The sequence below is a fragment of the Scatophagus argus genome, chromosome 20 (genome assembly GCF_020382885.2).
Source record: "Scatophagus argus isolate fScaArg1 chromosome 20, fScaArg1.pri, whole genome shotgun sequence".
Classification (NCBI taxonomy): Eukaryota; Metazoa; Chordata; class Actinopteri; family Scatophagidae; genus Scatophagus; species Scatophagus argus.
This window is the reverse complement of record NC_058512.1, coordinates 3733384-3754201: the sequence shown is the minus strand read 5'-3', so window position 1 is coordinate 3754201 and position 20818 is coordinate 3733384. Positions and strand designations below refer to the sequence as shown.

The 20818-nt window shown below is 40.4% G+C and overlaps 1 protein-coding gene across 10 annotated transcripts in view; it reads right to left on the bottom strand.

Annotated features, from left to right (window-relative positions):
• The window catches only part of dab2ipb (DAB2 interacting protein b), a 120347-nt gene extending 101672 nt beyond the window's left edge, over positions 1-18675 (bottom strand). For 3 of the 10 annotated variants that reach the window (XM_046375943.1, XM_046375953.1, XM_046375949.1), the window contains exons 1-3: positions 18124-18272; positions 15362-15486; positions 11296-11422 (exon numbers count right to left, since the gene is read on the bottom strand). In XM_046375943.1, the coding sequence (XP_046231899.1) occupies positions 11296-11422; positions 15362-15460 (226 nt within the window). In that variant the 5' untranslated portion in view covers positions 15461-15486; positions 18124-18272. Of the gene's footprint in view, positions 1-6693; positions 6947-11295; positions 11423-15361; positions 15487-17011; positions 17052-18123; positions 18273-18582 lie in introns of those variants that run through there. The other 7 variants (XM_046375946.1, XM_046375959.1, XM_046375945.1 and 4 more) reach the window with 6 other exon arrangements.
• Between the last annotated feature and the right edge of the window lie 2143 nt (positions 18676-20818).

The following is a 20818-nucleotide window of genomic DNA, read 5'->3' as shown; positions in this document are numbered from 1 at the left end:
ACATAAAGAACAGAGCAACTATCTGCCTCTAAAGGTAATTCAGTCATTACATACTCTGTCACGTGCCTGGGGTAATGCTAAGACACAACTTAATGCATAACAAAATGACATGGCACTCTGGAAAAAGATTTACACATTTAACTATCAAACAATCAAATCAGCTTATGATTCATCTCGTTTCCTCTTACCAGTACAAGCTGAGAAATAAAGAAATGTGTATTTCAGTTGTAGGAAGAGTTGGGACAATCAGGAATGCCAACAACTGCCATTTTGGAGACAAATGCGTCTGTGCGCGGCACGTGGGGTCAGGCTGCTGCCATGCCTACCATGCCAGCGAGTGCTTTTTGTGAAAGGATTCCAAAGGGAATTCAATTTACAAAAGGTGAAAACCGGGCCATCCTGGGGCCCTGCAGTCTTCCATGCATACCACACAGCTGCAAAGGCACCAGGATTCACAAGGACCTTTATCACATATCATTCACACGTCTTTATCCATATGTTTTCTATCACTCTTTACTGTCAAAGGCAAAATCTGAATCCCCCCAACATAGAGTAAAACTCTGAGTGCCTTTTCATACCCAGAGCATTCATTCATTCATTCAACTGCTGTTTGGTGCTTACTTGTAACTCCCTCCAAAACCTTTATCACACACTTTACATGGATCTGATCACGTATGGATATATGCTGCTCAGATTCTTTGAGATCTCCCCCTCAGAAAGCAGTCTTTTCAGCCAAAGAAGAACGAACACACCCGCTGCTTCTCCTGTTCTCCCACTTCAGGCTCAGATTACTGCACTTTCCCACCAGTGGCTGACCTGAAACCATCACAGATCTGTAACTGGATAAACCTCATAAACAAAGAGGTAGGATAAACAAAACACTGATTAAGATCACTTTACTCTGCCACTCAAGCATCCCCACTTTGACTAGAATCTCTCAGGAAAGCGCTTAAGTCTGCTAATGTTCATGTTCTCTCTGACTTTACCAGCTTCCTCTCACACAGTCAATATTTTCCAGCTCTCTCTCCTCAGCTCATTCCCACACCGCTCTAACCCTCTCTGGCACTCTTTGCTCAGTGTGGGACCGGCACATAAGATTTACAGACGTATGAAAAGCACATTCCCAACATAAATTTGTTGTGAGCGTGTAACAAGCTCATGGCTGTGTTTGGCTCAGTTTCTGCCCCCTTGGAGTCACTTCAACTTAGACACACTTCGACAGCAAAACATACCACGGATGCACACTGCCACACAGATGCACACACTAGCATCCCCCACGCACACAAACCACAGTAACACGCTTAACATCTACATGACAAACACCAAAAGCAGTTTAACATTTGTACGTGCATCCAAATCTTCCTCAGCTCTCCATTGTCTGTACACTCCACTCTGGTTTCTCTGTTCTTCGTCCCTCCCTCCGTCCCTCCTCGGCGGCGCTCCGTTGACTGACAGTCTCTCATCAGGGAGGCTTTCTGACAAATGGGGCCAAATGGAGTCGTGCCACTGTTGCTGCTGGCCGCAAGTCAGCTCTCTGAGGTTATTGCTTAGCTCTGCTCTTACAGTGTTATTTATATCCACCATCACCCGGCTAGTTTTGAGTGTTTGATGAACTTTTCATGTGTCATCTCCTGTGTGGACCTCACAGCTGTGGGGTAATTTGGCTAGCGATCTACTATGTTTGTTTTTTTACATTTGGTTTTGCAAAAAATGCAGTGTTTAGCATTGCAACACAATGAGAAAGTTCTGCATTTCTTGTGTTTCTGAATTTGTTATGACTTGACAAGACTTCACGTGTTCAAACTGAGAAAAACAAAAGTGAAGAGATGTTTTTGCACTTTTAGGATAAATCACTTTTATTACTTGTTTTACTACTGTGTAAATCCAAAAAAAGAGTTGGTCAGGAAGTACGTGTGAGAGTATTAGTCAGTAATGGCCTTTATTGAGCGCAGGAATCTTTTCAGGATCTTTTACTCCACTCCAATCAGGGGAAGCTAGTTCAAGTTTCAGTTTCTGCTTCTCAGGTAAGTATGGCAGTAACTATCAAAGTACAGCCTGTGTTGTAATGAAAGTCACTGTTTGATCAAGCAAAAGAAGTTGAGATCACACACACTGTGGTATCTCTTTTAGGAATAGGGATAGAATTTTGTTTTATTTTTTTATTGACAGTCTAAAAGAGATTGTGGTGAAGAGAAACGGGGATAACCATTTTTACTGTTTTTGCCAATTGCTTCATTGTGATTAAGTAGCATAAACAGACAAAATTACATACTACAACAGACAAAGACCGAACATCACACTCAGCAGACTGCCACTCTGGAGACAGACATCTTGGTGTGTCTCTTTTCCAATATCTATCACAAAATCACGCAATCATAAATCATACAATGACCCAAACCAAGCAGTCACTTGTAATCTGGAATTGATCTGATTTGCTTTGGAAAGTACAAGGACAACTGCACCAAAGAAAATTTACTTTAGTGAGTAGAGTTCTTGAGGCTCCTCAGTTCCTGGGACAGCATGAACAAGAGGCACTCTGTATAAGAGCACACAATGCTTTCTGAATAGTTTCATCATCCTAATACAAAATTATCAGAAGCTGACAAACACGCCGATTAGGGCAGGTCTAAATACAGGAGTGAAGACATCCCAAAATGTAATGAGGACACAAGGGGACCTGATAGTTCCATCTACATTTGGATACAGGGACATATTTAACCAAATATGTAGCGTAGTGTCAACACATGTGTCCTTGAACTCCTTGAAGGACCACCTAGTCGAGTTTGTAGTAAATATACACGGCTAAACAAGGTTACCATACCAAAGCCCGACCACTGAGGTCTTCTCTGTCTCTTTGTTCCTCTACATTTTCATGCCGCTTTTGCTTCCAGCTTTATTCTTCCTTTCCCATTCGAGTTTTTTGTGTGTTGTACTATTCCTTATGCAAATAACTACAACGATCCTCTCCTGTGGCTGCATGGCCAAGCACAAATGTGTGTGATTTGTGTTTTCTTTTCCACTCTGTCTTCAGAAACATTTACAGTTTTCTTCACAGGTAAAGTCAAATGTAAGGATGGAGGTAAAATCAAAAAGCAAGCAGCCACTGAAGAAGCATCTGAGAAGAATTTTAAAACTAACTGGAAAGTGCAATCAGTTTCAACAGGATGCTGCAGACACAATCTGAATTCTTTCATGCAAGATGCCAAGAGTAACAAACTACAATTAGCGGATACGCTAATAAACCTGTGGTCTGATATTGATGAGAGCTGGAGAACCACCTAATGTAAGTAAAAGTAAACGTTTGTAAATGTTTGATTTTCATTTCAAAGTAATAATTAACACACATACCAGAAGTCTATTATAGCCTGTTTAGAGAAGAAAAGCCTGTGCCTCCACGCAGTCTGTCATTTAAAATTATTCCTGATGTTCTTTTTCGGCCCAAATAATCCTGCACTACTTGCCTTGACCTCTGGAGGAGCTTGACAAGAGCAGTGGGGTCAGAAGCCTAAGAGAAAAGAGTGACCATGTGGACTATTACCTCAAAACGGACAGGTGGGCTGCCCCCAAATAGATCAGAGCTGACATTAGCACACAGTTAACACACAATCTGACATATATGCTTTGTTTTTACAGACTGTGGAGATGTTGACAACGATTAGTCAATGACAACATAACAATAATAATTTAGAACAAATTTCTGTAACTCAATTATTGCAGGTGGGATGTGTTGCTCAGCTAAAGAGGCATATATTTCCTTCAGCAGCTAAAATGGAGAACAAAGATGGACTCAAAGAAAGTGAACAGTGGACTTACATTCACCAGTGGGCTAGAAACACATCTCCAAATTTAACATAATGTTGCTCTGTAACTTCTAAAAGCAACTGTTGGCTTACAACTTCTGCAGCAATATTTTTCTTTATCTTCTTTTAGCTCAGTGTTATAGTTTGACAGCCCACACATCTATTGGGCAGCAAAAGACGTAGCTACTGTACGCTACCTACACAGAAGCAAACAGCAGACAGACAGAGTTAGAGACCAACTGGTCATGAAAGTCAAACATCTAGCGAGTTTAAAACCCATATATTTTCCTCAGGAGTGTGTGGCCAGTCTAAACTCTAACTTCAAAACCAAGTAGCCCTAAAACAGAAGGAGCGCGATCAACCTCAATTTAGTAGAATGTCTTTCCAGCATAGGTTTAAAATCTAGGTTTGCTTCCCAAAAGATCTAAACTAAACATCATGTTTTTTTTATCAGTCCCTAAACCCTTTAGACAACACTCTTCTGCCAGGGCTGCAGTGTCATAGAGCAAAAAACGAACTTAACCATGTCAGGCCTAATGCAAACTAGTGATTCCTCTCTCAAAGCTAGATTAAAACTTGCAAGCTGACAGCCCAGTTGCTAAATTTACACACCCGGTACCACCCAACTGCAACGTCTGGCTAAATTTTAGCACATGACAACACAAGTAAGAATAAATCTTTTATTGAAAGCTGAACATTCTTCAAGACAAAGCCCTGCAGCACTTTCAACCCACAAGACCACACTTTCATCTGGATAAAATCTGGGAATTTTAAAAGTGTAGTCAGAAACCCTAATTCACCTCAAAATGGAAAATGAAAGAAAAGGCCCTTGTTATCCACAAAAATGCCCATAGCAAAAGAGAAGAAATCTTAACTGGTTTAATCTCCCCTTCTCATACAAGTTTTGTACAAACACACACACACTTGCACAAAAAATGTCCCTGTGTTTTCTCCTCCAGTACATGAGCAGGCATTCAACCTTTTTCAACTAGGACGAAACATGCAGACCTATTTACATGTCAATGAAGGCCATGGATAAGGACTTTCCTCTGCCCTAAAACCTCCTCTCATCTCTGTGTGTTCCTGTAAGTAGATGTGCTCATTTTGATGCCCTGATAAACCCCAACTCCAGACTTGTGCAATAAAACTAAAGATGTGGACCACGTTCATATATCTGACTACTGTCTGAATTATTCAAGTGACCACTTTTAGTCTGGTAGCAATACCACTCTATTATCTAAAGTACTGTACAGTAGGAAAGGATATGCAGCATGTACAACCATTTGTTTGTGTTTGCTTTGCTGTGCTTATATACAGGAAACAGGTCTAATCAGTTACAGTGCCTGTGCTACAACAGTCAGCTGGATGCAGACAGAGGATCAGCATCTAATTTATATGTAAAATACAAAAAGCAATGTGTAATATATATTATAAAAAGAATGCATATAAAAATGCACAGCAAGGATTTGCACTCAGATTTGGTACAACAGCATGCGTTGTCTGTGTGCATGCACAGGTTTGTGTGACAGAGGGAGTGTAAATTGATGCCCATGAGCCTTAGGAAGCTGAACCCCTGCAATACTGAGGTGAGACAGTAATGGGATGATATCAGATTATTGCCCTTTCTACACTCACGTTTTTATTTATATTCCCTCTTATGATTTCCGAGGCTGTGTGCACTGAGAGTCGCTGAGAGGAGACAGTCAATCACTGTACGAAGCTGACATTTGTATGCTGGGAAACCTTTCTGCTGAGGTGAGATAATGCTCAACTGTTCTCACTTATTTGGTTTAGATTGTTAACAGAAGTTTCACGTCTCGAGAGATGGATAAAAGCGGTGAAGTTTTGTCTTTAGCAGTTTTCTTTCCCCCTTTTCTTTGTCTCTCCATCATGGCAGAAAGCCCAGTGCATAAAGCAATGTGGCTTAGACACTGGCAAAAAGAAACTATGGTCTCTTGGAAATATGTTCTCTGTTGACTCATTCTGTTAACCACATTCTTCATCAGCAGCACAGCGGAGTCCTTCCCATCGGCCATGAAGACAAAACACCATCTTTTCTGACCCAGTTAATAATACACCACTTTTTCTGTCTTTTAACTACCTAGTTTAGGCTCTAACATTTAGAGCAATGGAGAAAAAAAATAGGAGGCAGCGGAAAATGAGGGAGAAGAAAAAGAGAGAGAACTCTCATTGGCCTACAGTGCAGTCCAGATCCCCCTGGATTTATTTGTGTACATAACTCTTTCTCTTTCTGTCTCTCCCCTTCTCTTTCCCTCTCCCACTTTCATTCTTTCTGCATGTGTCTCTAACACAAACACCCACATGCTGCAGCCACTACACAGCAGACAAATATACAGACTCACATAACCATCAAATTATCCTGCTGCTTTTGAGCAGAAATGGTACACCCACGGCTCTCACATGTGCCACAGTTAATTATTCCATTCGGCAGGACGAGAGGAGAGCTTCCTGCTCCACGAAGCCAGATGCGAGACGGACAGAAGACAAGGCAAATTCCAGAGAGACATCATTCAGCACACAATTTCTTAGTGGCAACAAATCTGTAAACCTTATAATACTGCTAAAGTAATCAGAGAAAAGTCATTAGAACAAAATGTCATTAGCAGGCTGCTGATTTCATCACATTGCTATGTAACACCCCTTATCCCTTAACCCCCTACCCGACAGAACAGACTGAAGTCCTATTCATCTGACCACAGAGGCCCCAGTCAACACTTGAAGAGCCAAATGGAGATCCTAGTCATAGTAGCAGGCTAACAGGAAAACCATGTGACTTGACTCCCTTGTTCACCAACATGCTCTTCAACTTTCCACAGTATCGCTCCCATCTCATCTTTTCCTCCCAACCCAATGCTTCAGATCTCACACTCACCATGCTGAGCCTCTGGATGGGTACTGGTGCTGTCGGGGTCCATGTTACGTTCAGAGGGTGAAAAGCGCCCAGTTCAACACACCCATATCCTGAGGCAAAGTTGGCTCTGTAACTGAAATGCTAACCACTGAAACTATTAAAACAACTACTGTTTTATTCCTGCTACTGCTGCCGTCTGCTCTATTACTGCTGTTCTCTCCAGTCAGAGCTGCTGGCTCTGGTCTGGCCCCTGCAGCCTGCCAGCTCAGCTCAGGCTTCTACCGCTGTGTTACATCTGTCTGAATGAGCCCCTCTCTGGAGAGTGGAGAGAGAGTGAGAGAGCATAAGAGAGCACAGAACGGGAGGGAGGAGAGAGAGGGGAGCATTTTCCACATTGTGGTGTGGAGAGAGAGAGAGAGAGAGAGAGGGAGAGAGAGAGATATGGGTGGAGAGTTGTGGCACTGCTGAATGTTTCCACTTTGATCAATTTTACACTCTCAGCATATTTTTTTCTCATCATAAAGTGAACTTAGTAACATCACTTTGGAAAACATTAGCATGTCAGAAGAATTAAGAAACTTACAATACGCCAGCCTGGATGTTAACAAAGGGTGGACTAAAAAATCTGACCAGGTTGTGTCGGCTTATTTCTTACTCTCATTTCAATTTGGCACACAAAATAGGAAATGCTGCTTAAGCCATCTTGAATTAACAGCTTGTGCAACAAGAACACCAGGACTGCAACTAATGATTATTTTCATTAAGCACTGTTTAGGGTAGGAAATGTAAAATACTGTGGAAAAAATGTTCTTAACCGTTTCTACGAGCTCAAACTAGTGTCTCGAAATTGCTTGTTTTGTCCAAAATACCCCCAAACCCAAAGAAATTTCATCTACAATAACACAAAATGAAGAATTTCTTACATTTGAGACTGCCACCATCTCAGACTCCACTGACAAAACACATTCCCAATCACATCTCCATGTAATGTGTGCTAAACCCAGCAACCTAAAACATGAGGTATAATATTTCAGGTAAACTGCACTTGACTAACAAATGTTGACGCTTTCGACTGAATGTGAATGCCTTCAACTGGACGTTTCAAACTGCGCTCTATATATATAGATATCTATATATCTCTATATATCTATATATATATATACACAGCATATATATAGAGATATATACAATATTATCCTGCCTAATGATGGCTAATTGTGAGTATAATCTCAGCGGGGAAAGATGGACTTTGTCAAATTAAACATCACAGGGAATGTTAAGATACTTAATATCCACGTGAGGCAGTGTTTTGGCTACAAGGCATGTAAAAATCACTCCACAGCCTTTGGTCAGTTATCCAGTTCGATTTAATCCTATCTGAAGTGTTACAGCTTCAGTGAAAATATTTATGGAAGCAAAAAACAGGAAAATAGGGCAGCACATGCCCCAATGTCTTTAAAGAAGCAAGAGATGACAAATTTCCCAAAGCAGCATCCAAAGAAGAAAACTTTCACCTTGGTAAAATTAAGCGTCGTTCGGGTGGGAGGGTAGCAGCACTCTCTCCGTTTGTGCCAAAACCTCGACAGGTTCAAAAGAACAGAGGAAGCAGCCACTCACTATTCAGTCGGAGGATGAGACGAGATGAGAGCGCTCTCTGATTTGGTGTGGATTCCTATTCATCTATGTGTAGTTTTTATTCATCGCACTGCTTATTTGGAGCCCATGTCACACAAGGACAAGAGCAGGTGGGGCCTACACCAATGAATAATTTAGCAAAACAGAGACTGTGTGAGTGTTTGTAGTGTTGTGATGAAGAACGTGATTCAAAAACAAACACACACACACTCACTTGCAAATGCAATTTTAAAGGTTAGAAGAGAAGACAGGACTAGAACGTGCATTACTGTTTGGTTTTGAAAGATTTAACAACAACCCTTGCGTCAATAAACACTTGTTTTTCTTAACAAATTTTGCCGTTTTAATGAATCTCCAGTAGCATTTTACTCTGGCACTAATGCTAACAATAATGCACACCTATATGGGAAATCAACACCGTGGAGCCAACACCCAATCACCACTGCACAGACTTTGGCTGCAAACGATGTCACCAGCACATGACAGCAATGGTATCTGTGATATTTTGGCTTCACTTTTGTGCATTTTTATGCAATTAGTAGTTCACTCAATGCTGCTTCCGATCTGTAAAGGCTCTTACATGTTATTTTTCACTGCTGGTGACTACTTAAATCCAAATGCAGCCAAGGTTAAGCAATAAAACTGAAAGGTTTCATGCCTTGTGAATATTATTTTACTTTAAATAACTCTTAGTTATTTAATTACAGTAACAGAACATCTTAATGTAAAATTATTATGCATCTATAATATTTACACACACAATATTAAATGCATATTAATATGTATTCTAGCTAACATGCAGAAAAGTGTAGCCTGACTTTTGTCTCCCATCACCATGGAAAAGTTTAAAATGTTATTGGCGGAGTTACAAAGGTACCCTGTAATTAGTAGGTAGCTGGCAGACTGTGTTTTCTTTATTTTAGCCTGTCTCCTCTCTGGTAAACAAAATCAACCTAATCACAGATCCAGTGTAATGACACGTCTTACACTCTTTTTTTCATCATCATTCCATCACTTCTATCAGTGAATGTGACAAAACTGGATGCTGTTATTTCAACTCTGCGTGTGTGTGTTTTAGCACTGAACAATCAGAACCAAAAATTGTCCCTGCTATGCAGACAATGCTGAGTAACTGTTGTAAGTCTGAGGAGCCAGAAGCTGCTGCTCGTCTCATCATCTCATCTCCATCATACTCTTAACAAGAATATGACCTTCCTTGGGAGAGACAGTCCATGATAGAAAAATACAAGTGACCTAATGGCTTTAACTAAAAGAAAACCTTACCTGAGGAAAGAATATTCTTCTGAATACACTATAGAGTCAAAAGTATCAGGACATCTGACCATTACACCAACAGGGACTTTAATAACATCACATTCTACACACAGACAGCTTTGCAAAAATAACCGCTTCCACTCTTCTGGGAAGGCTTTCCACAGGATTATGGAGGGTTTCTGTGGGAATGTTTGTCCATTCATGCAGTGGAGCATTTGAGAGGTCAGACACTGACAAAAGGCCTGGCTCACAATCTCCATTCCAGTTCATCCCAAAGGTGTTGGATGGGGTTGAGGTCAGGGCTCTGTGTGGACCAATCAAGTTCTTCCAACCTAAACTCATCCAACCATGTCTTTATGGAGCTTTGCTTTGTGCACTGGGACACAGTCATGCTGGAATAGAAAAGGGCCTTCAATAAACTGTTGCCACAAAGTTGGAAGCATAGCATTGTCCAAAATGTCTTGGTATGCTGAAGCATTAAGATTTCCCTTCAGTGGAAGTCAGCGGCCGAGCAAAGCAGCCCCATAACACACCTGAATTCAGTAATAAAGAGGTATGTCCCAATACTTTTGTCTATATAGTCTACATTTCATCATGTCAACTGAGCAATAAAGAAATAAATTTGTGAGTGTATGACTAATGTATGACTTTTATCCCAGCCCAAGGCATCACTAAAACCACAGTGGTCCAAAAGAACCATGAAAGGTTAAACAATGTTCACACAACACAGTAATGCTGGAAATTATACAATAACACTGCCCAATAAGGCACAGAGGGCAAGAACACGTCAGGAAATTACTAAACTTAATAAAACCCTAAACTTAATGTTCTGTACAGGACAGCAAGATAATGTAATTACATCATGAAAAAGCACTTCAATTAAACAACCACTGCACACGCTGATTTAAAGGTGGCTAATAATAGATCGGATGCCAGCTCACAACCCAGCAACAGTAACTGTGGGATACAAATGCTTGAATGTCAAACCTCAGTGCCACCTGGTGTCTCATTTTGTCTCGTCCTTTGTGTTCCTCTAAACAGACACATCCACATACTTCACCTGCTTTCACTGAGCTGCTCTATCTTGTTCACAGACATGGATGCATACACCAGCAAATCTAGAAAGTAATGGTATTACATTACAAGAATTTCATTGTTCAAAAGGCAGCATGACACCTGCTGTTTGAACAAGTCCAGAACATTTTTCAGAGTCTGTCTGTCTGCAGTTTATTGGAAGAATCAGTGCACTGAAGTGCTACAAAGCAGCAAGCTCTCCACCTAGTGGATATGAGGCAGAAGAGAAGAGTATCCGCAAGTTAAAAAGGCTCTCAGCCATGTGAGCAATGTGAGGCTCACTTGCACGTGTCTGACTGGTAATGTTACCGCAGAGCAGAAAGAAGTGCTTCTCTTAAGTTGCCAAGCCCATTTGACCTTTGGATTGAGCAGACATCTGCACATGAATGCTTAACATTGAATTTAAGCAGATATCTAGCAGCCCTGGGCATAGAAGACTGTAGAAAGGCCAGAGCTGACCAAAAAGAAAAAGCACAAACTTCTCCACAATCTCCAGTGTCTTAATAATAAAACGGGTTATTTTAAGTTATCATTATAATTTAATTAAAACGTTTCAAGAGAGTAATTAAAGTATTTTCCAGTGCCTGTGTGTGTGTGCACACCTTGATTACTGCAGAGTTATGTCCTCAAGCTACTCACCGCTCTCAGGCGACATCTGGCCGTGGAATTCTGGAAACTGTGTTTCCACTGGAACGCTGATGGTACGTCTCAGAAGGTGGACCTTGCATGACGCAGAGCGCCTCTCTTGCAGAAATAAGGGACGGCTCTGAAAGAGGGAGAAGAAGGACATAGAGACATGGAAGAAGTTCAAGACAGATAGGCAAAGGCAGAAAGCCGGCACATAGAGTGGACAGCATACAGGACAAGAATGAAAGCTAACGAGAAGAAAAATGGTGTCTGCTAGGAGTACAATAGTCACAGAAGCTCCTTATCTATGTTGTTATGGTTATTCTGGTCACCGTGTTTAGTACTGCATTGGGCCAATTGCGCACAATAGCTGTAGAGCTGCTGATAAATGAGGAGCCATTGAATAAAGACGAGTACATATTAGCAGCGCATCAGTCTGTGTCAGCCCATATCTCCCCTATAGCTTGCATACCAAACGTTTGGCTCAAAAAGATTAAAGAGACAAAGGAAAAGGGATGGTCGTGGTGAGAAACTGGTGGCTGAAAGAAATAAGTGAAAGGGCCTGATGTCCTCCAAGTGGGGTGATAATGGCTTATCGAACATCCTCACACCTCTCAACTCAATGCGGCGCCCTGTCCGTCTTGCTTTCTCTATCCCTCTGTTATCCACGTCTGTCTGTTTATCTCTCTGTGTGTCTTGATTGTCTCTGCGAGTCACCTCTTTACAGGCCTCATGGGACTTGTGTTTAAGGACAGCCCTCACTAACACCTGTGACGTAGAGGCAGTGTCTGGTGGTCTGAGCCATAATGACCAAGCAATGCAAGCTGTAATTTGAGTCCCACTACTGACTGCACCTATTCTGTCTGGGATATATACAGAATAGTGTTTTAAGGGCTATGGTACTTGGCTTCCCAGACCACTGGTCTTGAACAGGGATTTGAATATAATCTATGGCTTTTTTATAGTCATTAACCATTTCATAATGTGTTTGTTCACTCACTTATCCATAATACTCAGTGACTAAGACACAATGTGTTTGCAGGGTGAGCATTTACTGTATTAAGACACTTAATCATATTAATCGAGAGGTCAACAAAACAATGCAATACAGTTTCTACTTTTCTGTGAAAGACTTAACAAAGGACAAATACAGTAAACAGGAAACAGTGACGCATCTTGCCACTCTTCTAATTCAATTAAGGTAATTGCTTTTGCCATGGATGTAAGCACTGATTTGATTATAACAGTCAAGGCAATGGCAAAGTCCATTTGAATTGAGGCTAAATTTAAAAGCTGGTCAGTTGCCTCTTCAACTATCCTCAATGCCATTAGCACAAAAAAAACTTCTTTGTCCATAATCATGAATCCCCTCTAATGGCAGTCACGCAAAGCTTTAGAAATGTAGATGAGAACTAGAAAAAATTCTTATGAAAATTTCTATGCACCACATTGCAATCAGTCCACTCAAAGGACAATCAACCTCCCAAACTGCTTTCATTGTTTACAGTTCTGAGACTAATCCAAAAATCACCAAAACACACATATCATCAGAACCAGGAGACCCTTGTGAACACACAAAGTGAAATCTGAGCATTTTCTCTCAAAAATGTGAAAATTGGAGCAGGGCAGTACTTCATAATACTTCATGCTTTCGTCCAGAAACTTTGCTCTCACTTTGTAGTCAGTCAATGGACCAAGTTGCTTGGAACTTCAGTCTATTTAAAGACGTCAAAATTATCAAATCAAAGTTATCAAAAGGCCTCTTTACAGCAATGAAGTCCTAGGTCTCATTATTTACACGTCAAATTATGATGATGCAGAACCAAAGATGGTTGGGTCCGAGCTTTGCTCAAAGTGAAGTTCTAATTATTCCTTATGTACAAACTGTATGCATTCCTTCATGACTTGTGAGTCATACAGTCTGGCTGACCTTTGAGAAAAGTCATAGCAATTCAATACCAATCAATCAGCCTGACTGATGCATTTTTTAGCATATATACTGGCAGTGGTGCAGGAGGAGCAGAGGAGTGAAAATTCACACGGAAAAAGAATAACAAGTAGTAAGAATAAGCATGAGGAATAGCAATAGACTACCTAATCTTGATCATTCATATGACACAGTGTGCTTTTAGGCCCGAGGAACAACCGAAGGCTTCACAACAAGTTGAAGGTGAAAATGAGAAAAGTCCAAATTCTAGAAAGCCCTCTGGAATCAAATCTTTCTTTCAGTTTTATTACCTTTATATTGCAGGCCTCAAGAAGTGCCTCACACTGAATGCTGAAATTGCTTTCCCTTCTCACACAGTCTGGCATTCACTCTCTGAACTCTCCTTTTTTTTCTCCTTTTCTTGTGGAAGCCTCGTTTGTCTTAGAATCAGGAAAAGGTCATATTTGTTGTACAAATGGCTAAGGGCCTAATTACCAGTGGGTAAACTAGACAATCATTTATGAAGTGTATACTTTATATTACATCACTACTGCAAAAAACAACAGCTGCTCACATTGATACTGAGCTTCAATGCTATGGTTTTCATAATTTTACAAGTAGTGTACAAGAGAGTACAAGAGAACTGAAACTGAAGAGAAAAACTGATTGAAGAAGGAGAAAGTAAAATCATCTGACAAAAAGTAAGACTCAAAGAGACAAAAAGGATCAAAACAAAAAGGCAGAGACAAAGGAATAAAGAAAAAGAGTGTTTACTAAAACTTCTACAGCAAAAGGTTCTTCACGGTCCTTTGTGTGGGGACTCTTAAAGTCTTTCTGTGCACAGCGATTTTTTCCTCTGTCTAACCTTACACAACAACACAACCAATGAAAAGCCAACGCAAAACACAACCTCAATAATGTGGAGATCAAGAAAAACTGAAGTCTTTTTCTCCCCAGTCCCAACAGCCATGTAAAAATGTTGGAGCAAATCCAGTCACCATTCCTTCTGCGAGACAGTGCATTCATGTCTGAGCACCAGTGTGACCAACTTAGCTGGTTCCCGTGTTCCTGTTGCTGTGCTGATGAGTGCGTGAAAAATCCCCCGAGGCAGTTATAAATCAATCTGTTGCTGATGGTTCTACTATTAGTTTTTACATTAAGAGGTGACTTTTGCAACATGTAACATATGCAGTTGGACAGACTCAGCCACAGACACACATTCAATAAGTTAGAGTAAGTCCTGCATTTCTGCTCATTTCTGTTGTCCAAATTCATTGAAAAATCTTTTTTAAACTTTCTATTCTACCCAACTGAACAAGTTTGACTTGTGTATTAAATATTTCAATAAGTCAGTGCTTTGGCCAGAGTACTCCTGAACAGCAAAGAATGTAATTTAGATTACCCCGCTGACTCCTGATTTGTCCTTAACAACGAGACCTCTAGTCTCACAGAAACTTGCATAATCTAGTGTGACACTAATCAAAACAATGGAGGCAAAGAGCCAGACTCAGCTTGTCCTACATAACCTCACTACAGGTGGTCGTCGCTGTGGGATGAATTTAAATGCTGAATGTATTCTCAGAGACCACATGATTCACTCAGGAGTTTGTGTTTCTCCTTATTATCCATTATCATAGCCCAACTAATACTGCATGTTTATGGTCTTTATTAAAACAGATACTTGGGAGTTTAAAATATCAGACCACGATACTTATATATAAATACATGTTTTCTGTAGAGAAATGTGACCAAAATACATACCAGGTTGGACTTTGTTCAGTGTAAAAATAAACTTGTCAGTGCTCTCTTGTGGACAAACTGTGTAATGTTGACACTGCTGCTATTGTAATTATTTCATACCTACTCCAGCATTTCTCATCTGTGATTTCTTATTACTTACACACAAACATACACTGATACCAGATCCACAATAAGTTAAAATATTGACCTTCTATTCTGCTTAGCTCTAATGATCATTCCTTTATGCTTTATAAAAATATATAGCTATGTGGAAAAATGGGTGAATGGAGAAAAACTGAACAGTAGACTCAAATAAAATGAAACTGACAAGGACAGAACATGCACAGATGAGAAAGACAATGGTGACACAGAAGGACATGACAGACAAGAGACTGTGCTGTCTGCGCTCACCACCTCCTCCTCGTTCAGAAGCAGCATCTGACAGTCAGCAGCCACAAAGTACTTTGGGTTCCACACAGTTCGCTCTTCACAGGAGTGACCACGTGACATCCAGTGTCTTGATGGACACCGCACATCTAGAAAGGGAAAAAAAACAAAACACACACACACAAAGAAAGATGAAGGTAGAGAAAAGACAAACGGCAACCTAGAAATTCAATTCAATTCAATGGGGATATCCTGGGGAAGGAGGAGGTAGAAAAGCATGGACAATGAGGATTTTTGTTGAAGTGGAACCTTAAATATGTGAAGAGAATTGCTTCTAAACTCATGCAAATAACATAAATGTTTTTGCTAAAGCAAATGCAAAAAAAACCCTGTCTTAATTAAAAATGCCTCTGGAGAGTTAATGACTCTCCACCTTCATTTCACCTCAATTATTCTGTGGATGTGTCGAAGAAAGAATAAATATAAAACAACCGAGACAGGTATAAATTGGATTCTCCTGCATCTCCAAAGATGAGGTGACATAAATCTCAGAAAAGCAATACATATGCATTTTCACATGGGAAATGCAATCCATCAGTTCTCACACTGTTGCACAGACACTACATCAATCAACACCAAGCATAATCCAAGAGCTTCATTACAGATCTGTTTCATGAAACTAAAGGCCACTAACATCTCGGGTCTGTCTCTCTTCTTTACGCTTTTCACAGTGAGAAAATACATTTCTGATCATCCACTATAACAAGAATAACCAGAATAAATGTTTCAGTTCTTGTGAGATGTGTTGTTTGTATGTAGCTCAGCTTGAGGCTAATGAGTATGTGGGTCAGAATGCGCTGTTTCACTGGTACAGTGCTGCTAAGAGCACTGAAAGATATATTTTAGAAAATGATTCACGTAGAAAAGTTCCTGCTTATTTTATGCAGTTTGTTCCAATGTGTTGGTGCTTCTGAGAGCAACTTTAAAACTGAATGTTTTCATCTCATCTTGCAAAACAGAATATGCAAATGTCATGGAGCTTCAGTACACTGACTGTTCATTTGTTTCACTGCAAATATTCACTGATATGAGATGTCTATAATTCATACACTGCATACTTTTAACAATTTAATTTATAATATAGTGAGCTCCTGCATGCTGGACATGAGTGTGCAAAGTGTATGTAACATGCACATGAAGTTTAAGGTTGTCACAATCCTGTCTCTTTGATCATTTCGTCTTAGTGACTGGCTGCTTCGTATTCCAGGTAGCCTCATCACAGACTCAAGTCACAAGCGCACAGACACATTAAAGCACAAACACAGTCTGTGCTACTGCACTACTGCATACAGCATCTGTCTGATCAGCTTATAGTCATGCTGTGGACAGGAGCAGGTCAAGCACACAGACTTCTCCATTCAACTGAGCTTCTTTACAGACAGGTTTTTCATCCTTGTGCTGATTATTAAATTATGAAATCCACAAGCTTCAGAATCACGAGAGACGGGGGGGGGGGAGTCAAAAGCAGCAAGAGACAGAAAGTCAAGAAAGACAGAAATGGTGGAAGTCTTTTGACTGGTGCAGTTCTGCTTGGTATGTCTAGCTTCATTTCCATCAATAAAGCAGTGGGGGGTGAGATTCATCTGTGAAGCAGATGAGCTCTGTGTCTTTTACCCTCATGATGGAAATCTCTTCACCAACAGCTCTACAGCATCTACAACTATAGAAAGTAAGGAAAAAGTAACTACACCAGTGCCTTAAAAAAGCAGCTAAAATTTTGCCATAAATTACATTTCTCAGCGACTCCGGTTAACAGACCCAAGGACGGCTTGCTGATGTGGTATATATCTCATCGATTCTTTTCTCACGGCCTTGCTGATTTATTGATCAGGCTTATGACAGGTAGCTTATATGTTCTTATGTCAGTCAATATTTTGCAGCACTGCTGTCAGAAGTAGTACACAAAATACAAAGTTCATCCCATGGACAGATACTGCAGTAATTTTCCAAGATGTAAGGCAACAACACAAACTCAATGATCACAATTAAGACAAGTCTTAAGTATAACCAACTGTTTGACTGTGTAACATAATAGGAATACCGTTTATTTTGTTAGTCTTTCTGGAAACCAGTTTTTGAATGTTTACAATGTATATGTCATTCACAGAATTTGTTCTCTGTACAACAAATAGCAAAATTATTTTTGTGAAATACATTTTTTTTGTTCCACATCCGAGCATCACATGGAACAGAGATTAGCAGAAACATTTCAAGCTAATAAATGTTTTCTGGAGCTTCATGGAGAATCTGGGACACTCATGGATGATAGCTATTCACGTAAGAGGAGGACAATTGTTTAATACAGAAGCTGTGATTAGAAATTTACCCTCATACAGCTGCAGTTTGCTCCTACGTTGCTGTTACATAAACACTAATACATGACCGTTACGCAGTCTTTGTAACCGACATTACCTCTGCGAAAAGTACAAGATGCAACCATGGTCTCACACCACAGAAAGTAAATTACGTACAGAATATATGCAACCAAACACAGAACACTCTGAACTGAGAACCAAGACAAAACCTGGAGGCCATTCAATAGTAAAAACTTTGCAACAATGCTAACGTGTCGAGCTTTAACAGAAAACTAGTTAAGCTAACCTTCTAAATAGGTTAGCTTAACTTAGTACCTCAATTTCCCAACATAGGTAATGGTGTAATAGGTAACATGTGTAAGTTAACATAAAACTAACAATGTTATTGGAGGTTTGTGTACATCTTCTTACCCACAAACGGAGTCAAATGATAAAGTAAAACTTTCCTCCATTGCTGTAACAGAGCCAGGTTCAGACATGCTTCACTTCCCTCAATTTAGCAACAGCACCCGTTAGACCTTTCATAGCGACACTGACATCTACTGGCCATAAATGAGATTACATTAGAGCCTTCAACCGTATTTCATTTCTATTTCATAGGAATTAAACTAACACGATAACATGTCTGAACATTCATGGTGCCACAGCAAAAGTTATGGTATAGTAAAAACAAAAAGTTACATCCATCATTCAAACGTGTACAGTAGAATTTAAACTTCTATTACAAATTATGTTTAACTCCCTAAGCCGGAGTGGTAAAGCGACACAATAGTTTTCACTTATTATGCTGACACTTATTAGTCTCTTGTTTTTCATGGACGCTACGCCCACTATGGGTTTCTAATGGCTGAGACAGATCTTTGTACTCACCGTACAAACAGGGGTTTAGGCAGAATTGCCAAGTTAATTCATTATAAGCGAGTTCCGGTTTGCTTTCCGCGACTGCGCAGTAGTGATCATACTTTTGAGGCGCGGGCTCGAGTTCCCGCCCATACACCTGTCTGAACCAGTCACGAGCAGCGCTCAGGTGTCATCGGTGCTGACCTCCAGCCAGTAGATAGCATGCTGATATTCGCAAGGCTGTTCTCATGTAATTGCAACACACTAAAATCATAAGCAGGGCCAAAATAAAATCGCATCTCCTCCTCACACTCCAACATTGCTCAAAGTATATCTGGAGAGTTTTTTGCATCATACTCCGATTTAATCGCTTGTTATATGTTAGGAGGAGCTGTATGGGTTAGGAGCCTTGAACGGCCAAGACACCTGCTTCACAGGACCAGGCTGAGGCCAACACCTGGTGGTAAGGAGGCCACTACATGTCGCAGAGGCTTTTTGAATAGAGAGGACTACCTTACAGAGGCTATTAAATATTAAGACCATCCCACAGAGCCATCTGTGAACATTTCAGAAACAAAATGGTGTCCTGCCATATGGTGATCCCACTCAGGACAGTGTGCATAAATGAGCCACAGGAATGGTGCTATTTAAAACATCTGCAGATTTAATGCACAGGCCAAGTTGTGGCAGCTATGTTCGAGCCCAGATTTAAAGAAGCTGAATTTTTGTGATGCTAAGACAGCTACAGAAAAAAGCCGACAAGAAAGGCACTGCAGGGCAGCCACTCAAGAGGCGGTGGCTCCAGCTAAAAGACAACATTGTCATTTAACTGAATGACAAGATTCCCAACGGGACAAATAATCTCTGTGAGTAGGTATTAAAACACGTGCTTGCAGAGGGTCAGAGGGCTGGATTACCGGGTCACCTGCAAAGCCATCTACTCGTTCATGCTTAAAGTTGCTGCTCAGTGCACAAACATCTTTGGCTGTGAGAGAGGATTATTTTTCAAAACTGAGAGAGCTGGTTGTTGCCAAAAGTGAAAATGTTTTGAAATTAACCTCTGTTGAAAAACGTGAACAATCACGATTACAACACTGCACATGCTTTAAATGTATGTAAATACAACCTTTCATTTTGCACTCCACATGTTTGTGTTTGTTGAGTGTTTTTATCTTGAATCGTCAAAATCCTTTTATCTTTTTAAAAAATAAGAGGGCTTGATTACTTGGTTCCACATTAGCCTGCTCGCGTTGCATTATTACCTTTAATTGTAGGGCAGTTATATAATCAAGCACATTTCACTCAAGCCCAAATGAATAGCAGGGAAAAGAGACAATAGACCATCCATTCATTGGGCTTATGTATGTGTGCACTGACGTTTGTGACCATGAAAGTGTGTAAAAGATAAGGAGCGTTCCCATCAGATAGCATCTGATGCTCTAATCTAACTCAGACGACAATCCTGGCCTCATTGTATTTGCATAAAGCCCTGCTGTGCGGCTCCCTCGTGTGTTTTACATATTAGTGGCTGGCTAGGATCAATAGGTGCACAATATTAGCACTTTATTCCTCCCTCTGCATCGATAGCTGTGGTCCGCAATATGACAATAAACCTCACCTTTCACCAGCTGCTACAGAGTCCTCCGGTCAGGTATTGACAGAGCAAATATAAAGAGGCTAAAAGCTAAAGGTATTAGATCAATTTAGTTTGAGATTTCCTCTTTCCAGCAGTGGGATACAATGTAGTGAGTGACAGAAACCAAAAGGGGAGAGAGGATGTGATCCAACATTTGTTTTAGACTGAAACTCAAACACAGAAGATGTATGTAGGCTGCCTCATTGATCCATCAGGATGACTGTGTTATGGAGCGCAATCTGAACAAGAGGGTAACACAAAGATGCTGTGAAAATACTGAGGTGAATATTGACTTGCCTTCACAGAAGTCCCTGCATCTCAGACTCCCACGGAATATGGATTCTAACCTCTTATTTAGAGGTTTGGAATATCAAGTGAAGATTCAATTTTAGTGACACTTTCTGTAATATCTGGCTGGTTCAGTTTATATTGCAAATCAAAATTTGTAACATTCACATATTTTGTGCACGTGACCTGAATTTAGTCATGTTTAAAATAATGTATAAGTTACTGAAGAGAATCCCCCCTAAGCAGATAAGATTTGTGTCTTCCTGCTGATGCTGTATCTCTTTTTATTTACTTTCACCTTGCACAAGCATAAGATGATGAAGAGACCTTTCTCAGGTGAAA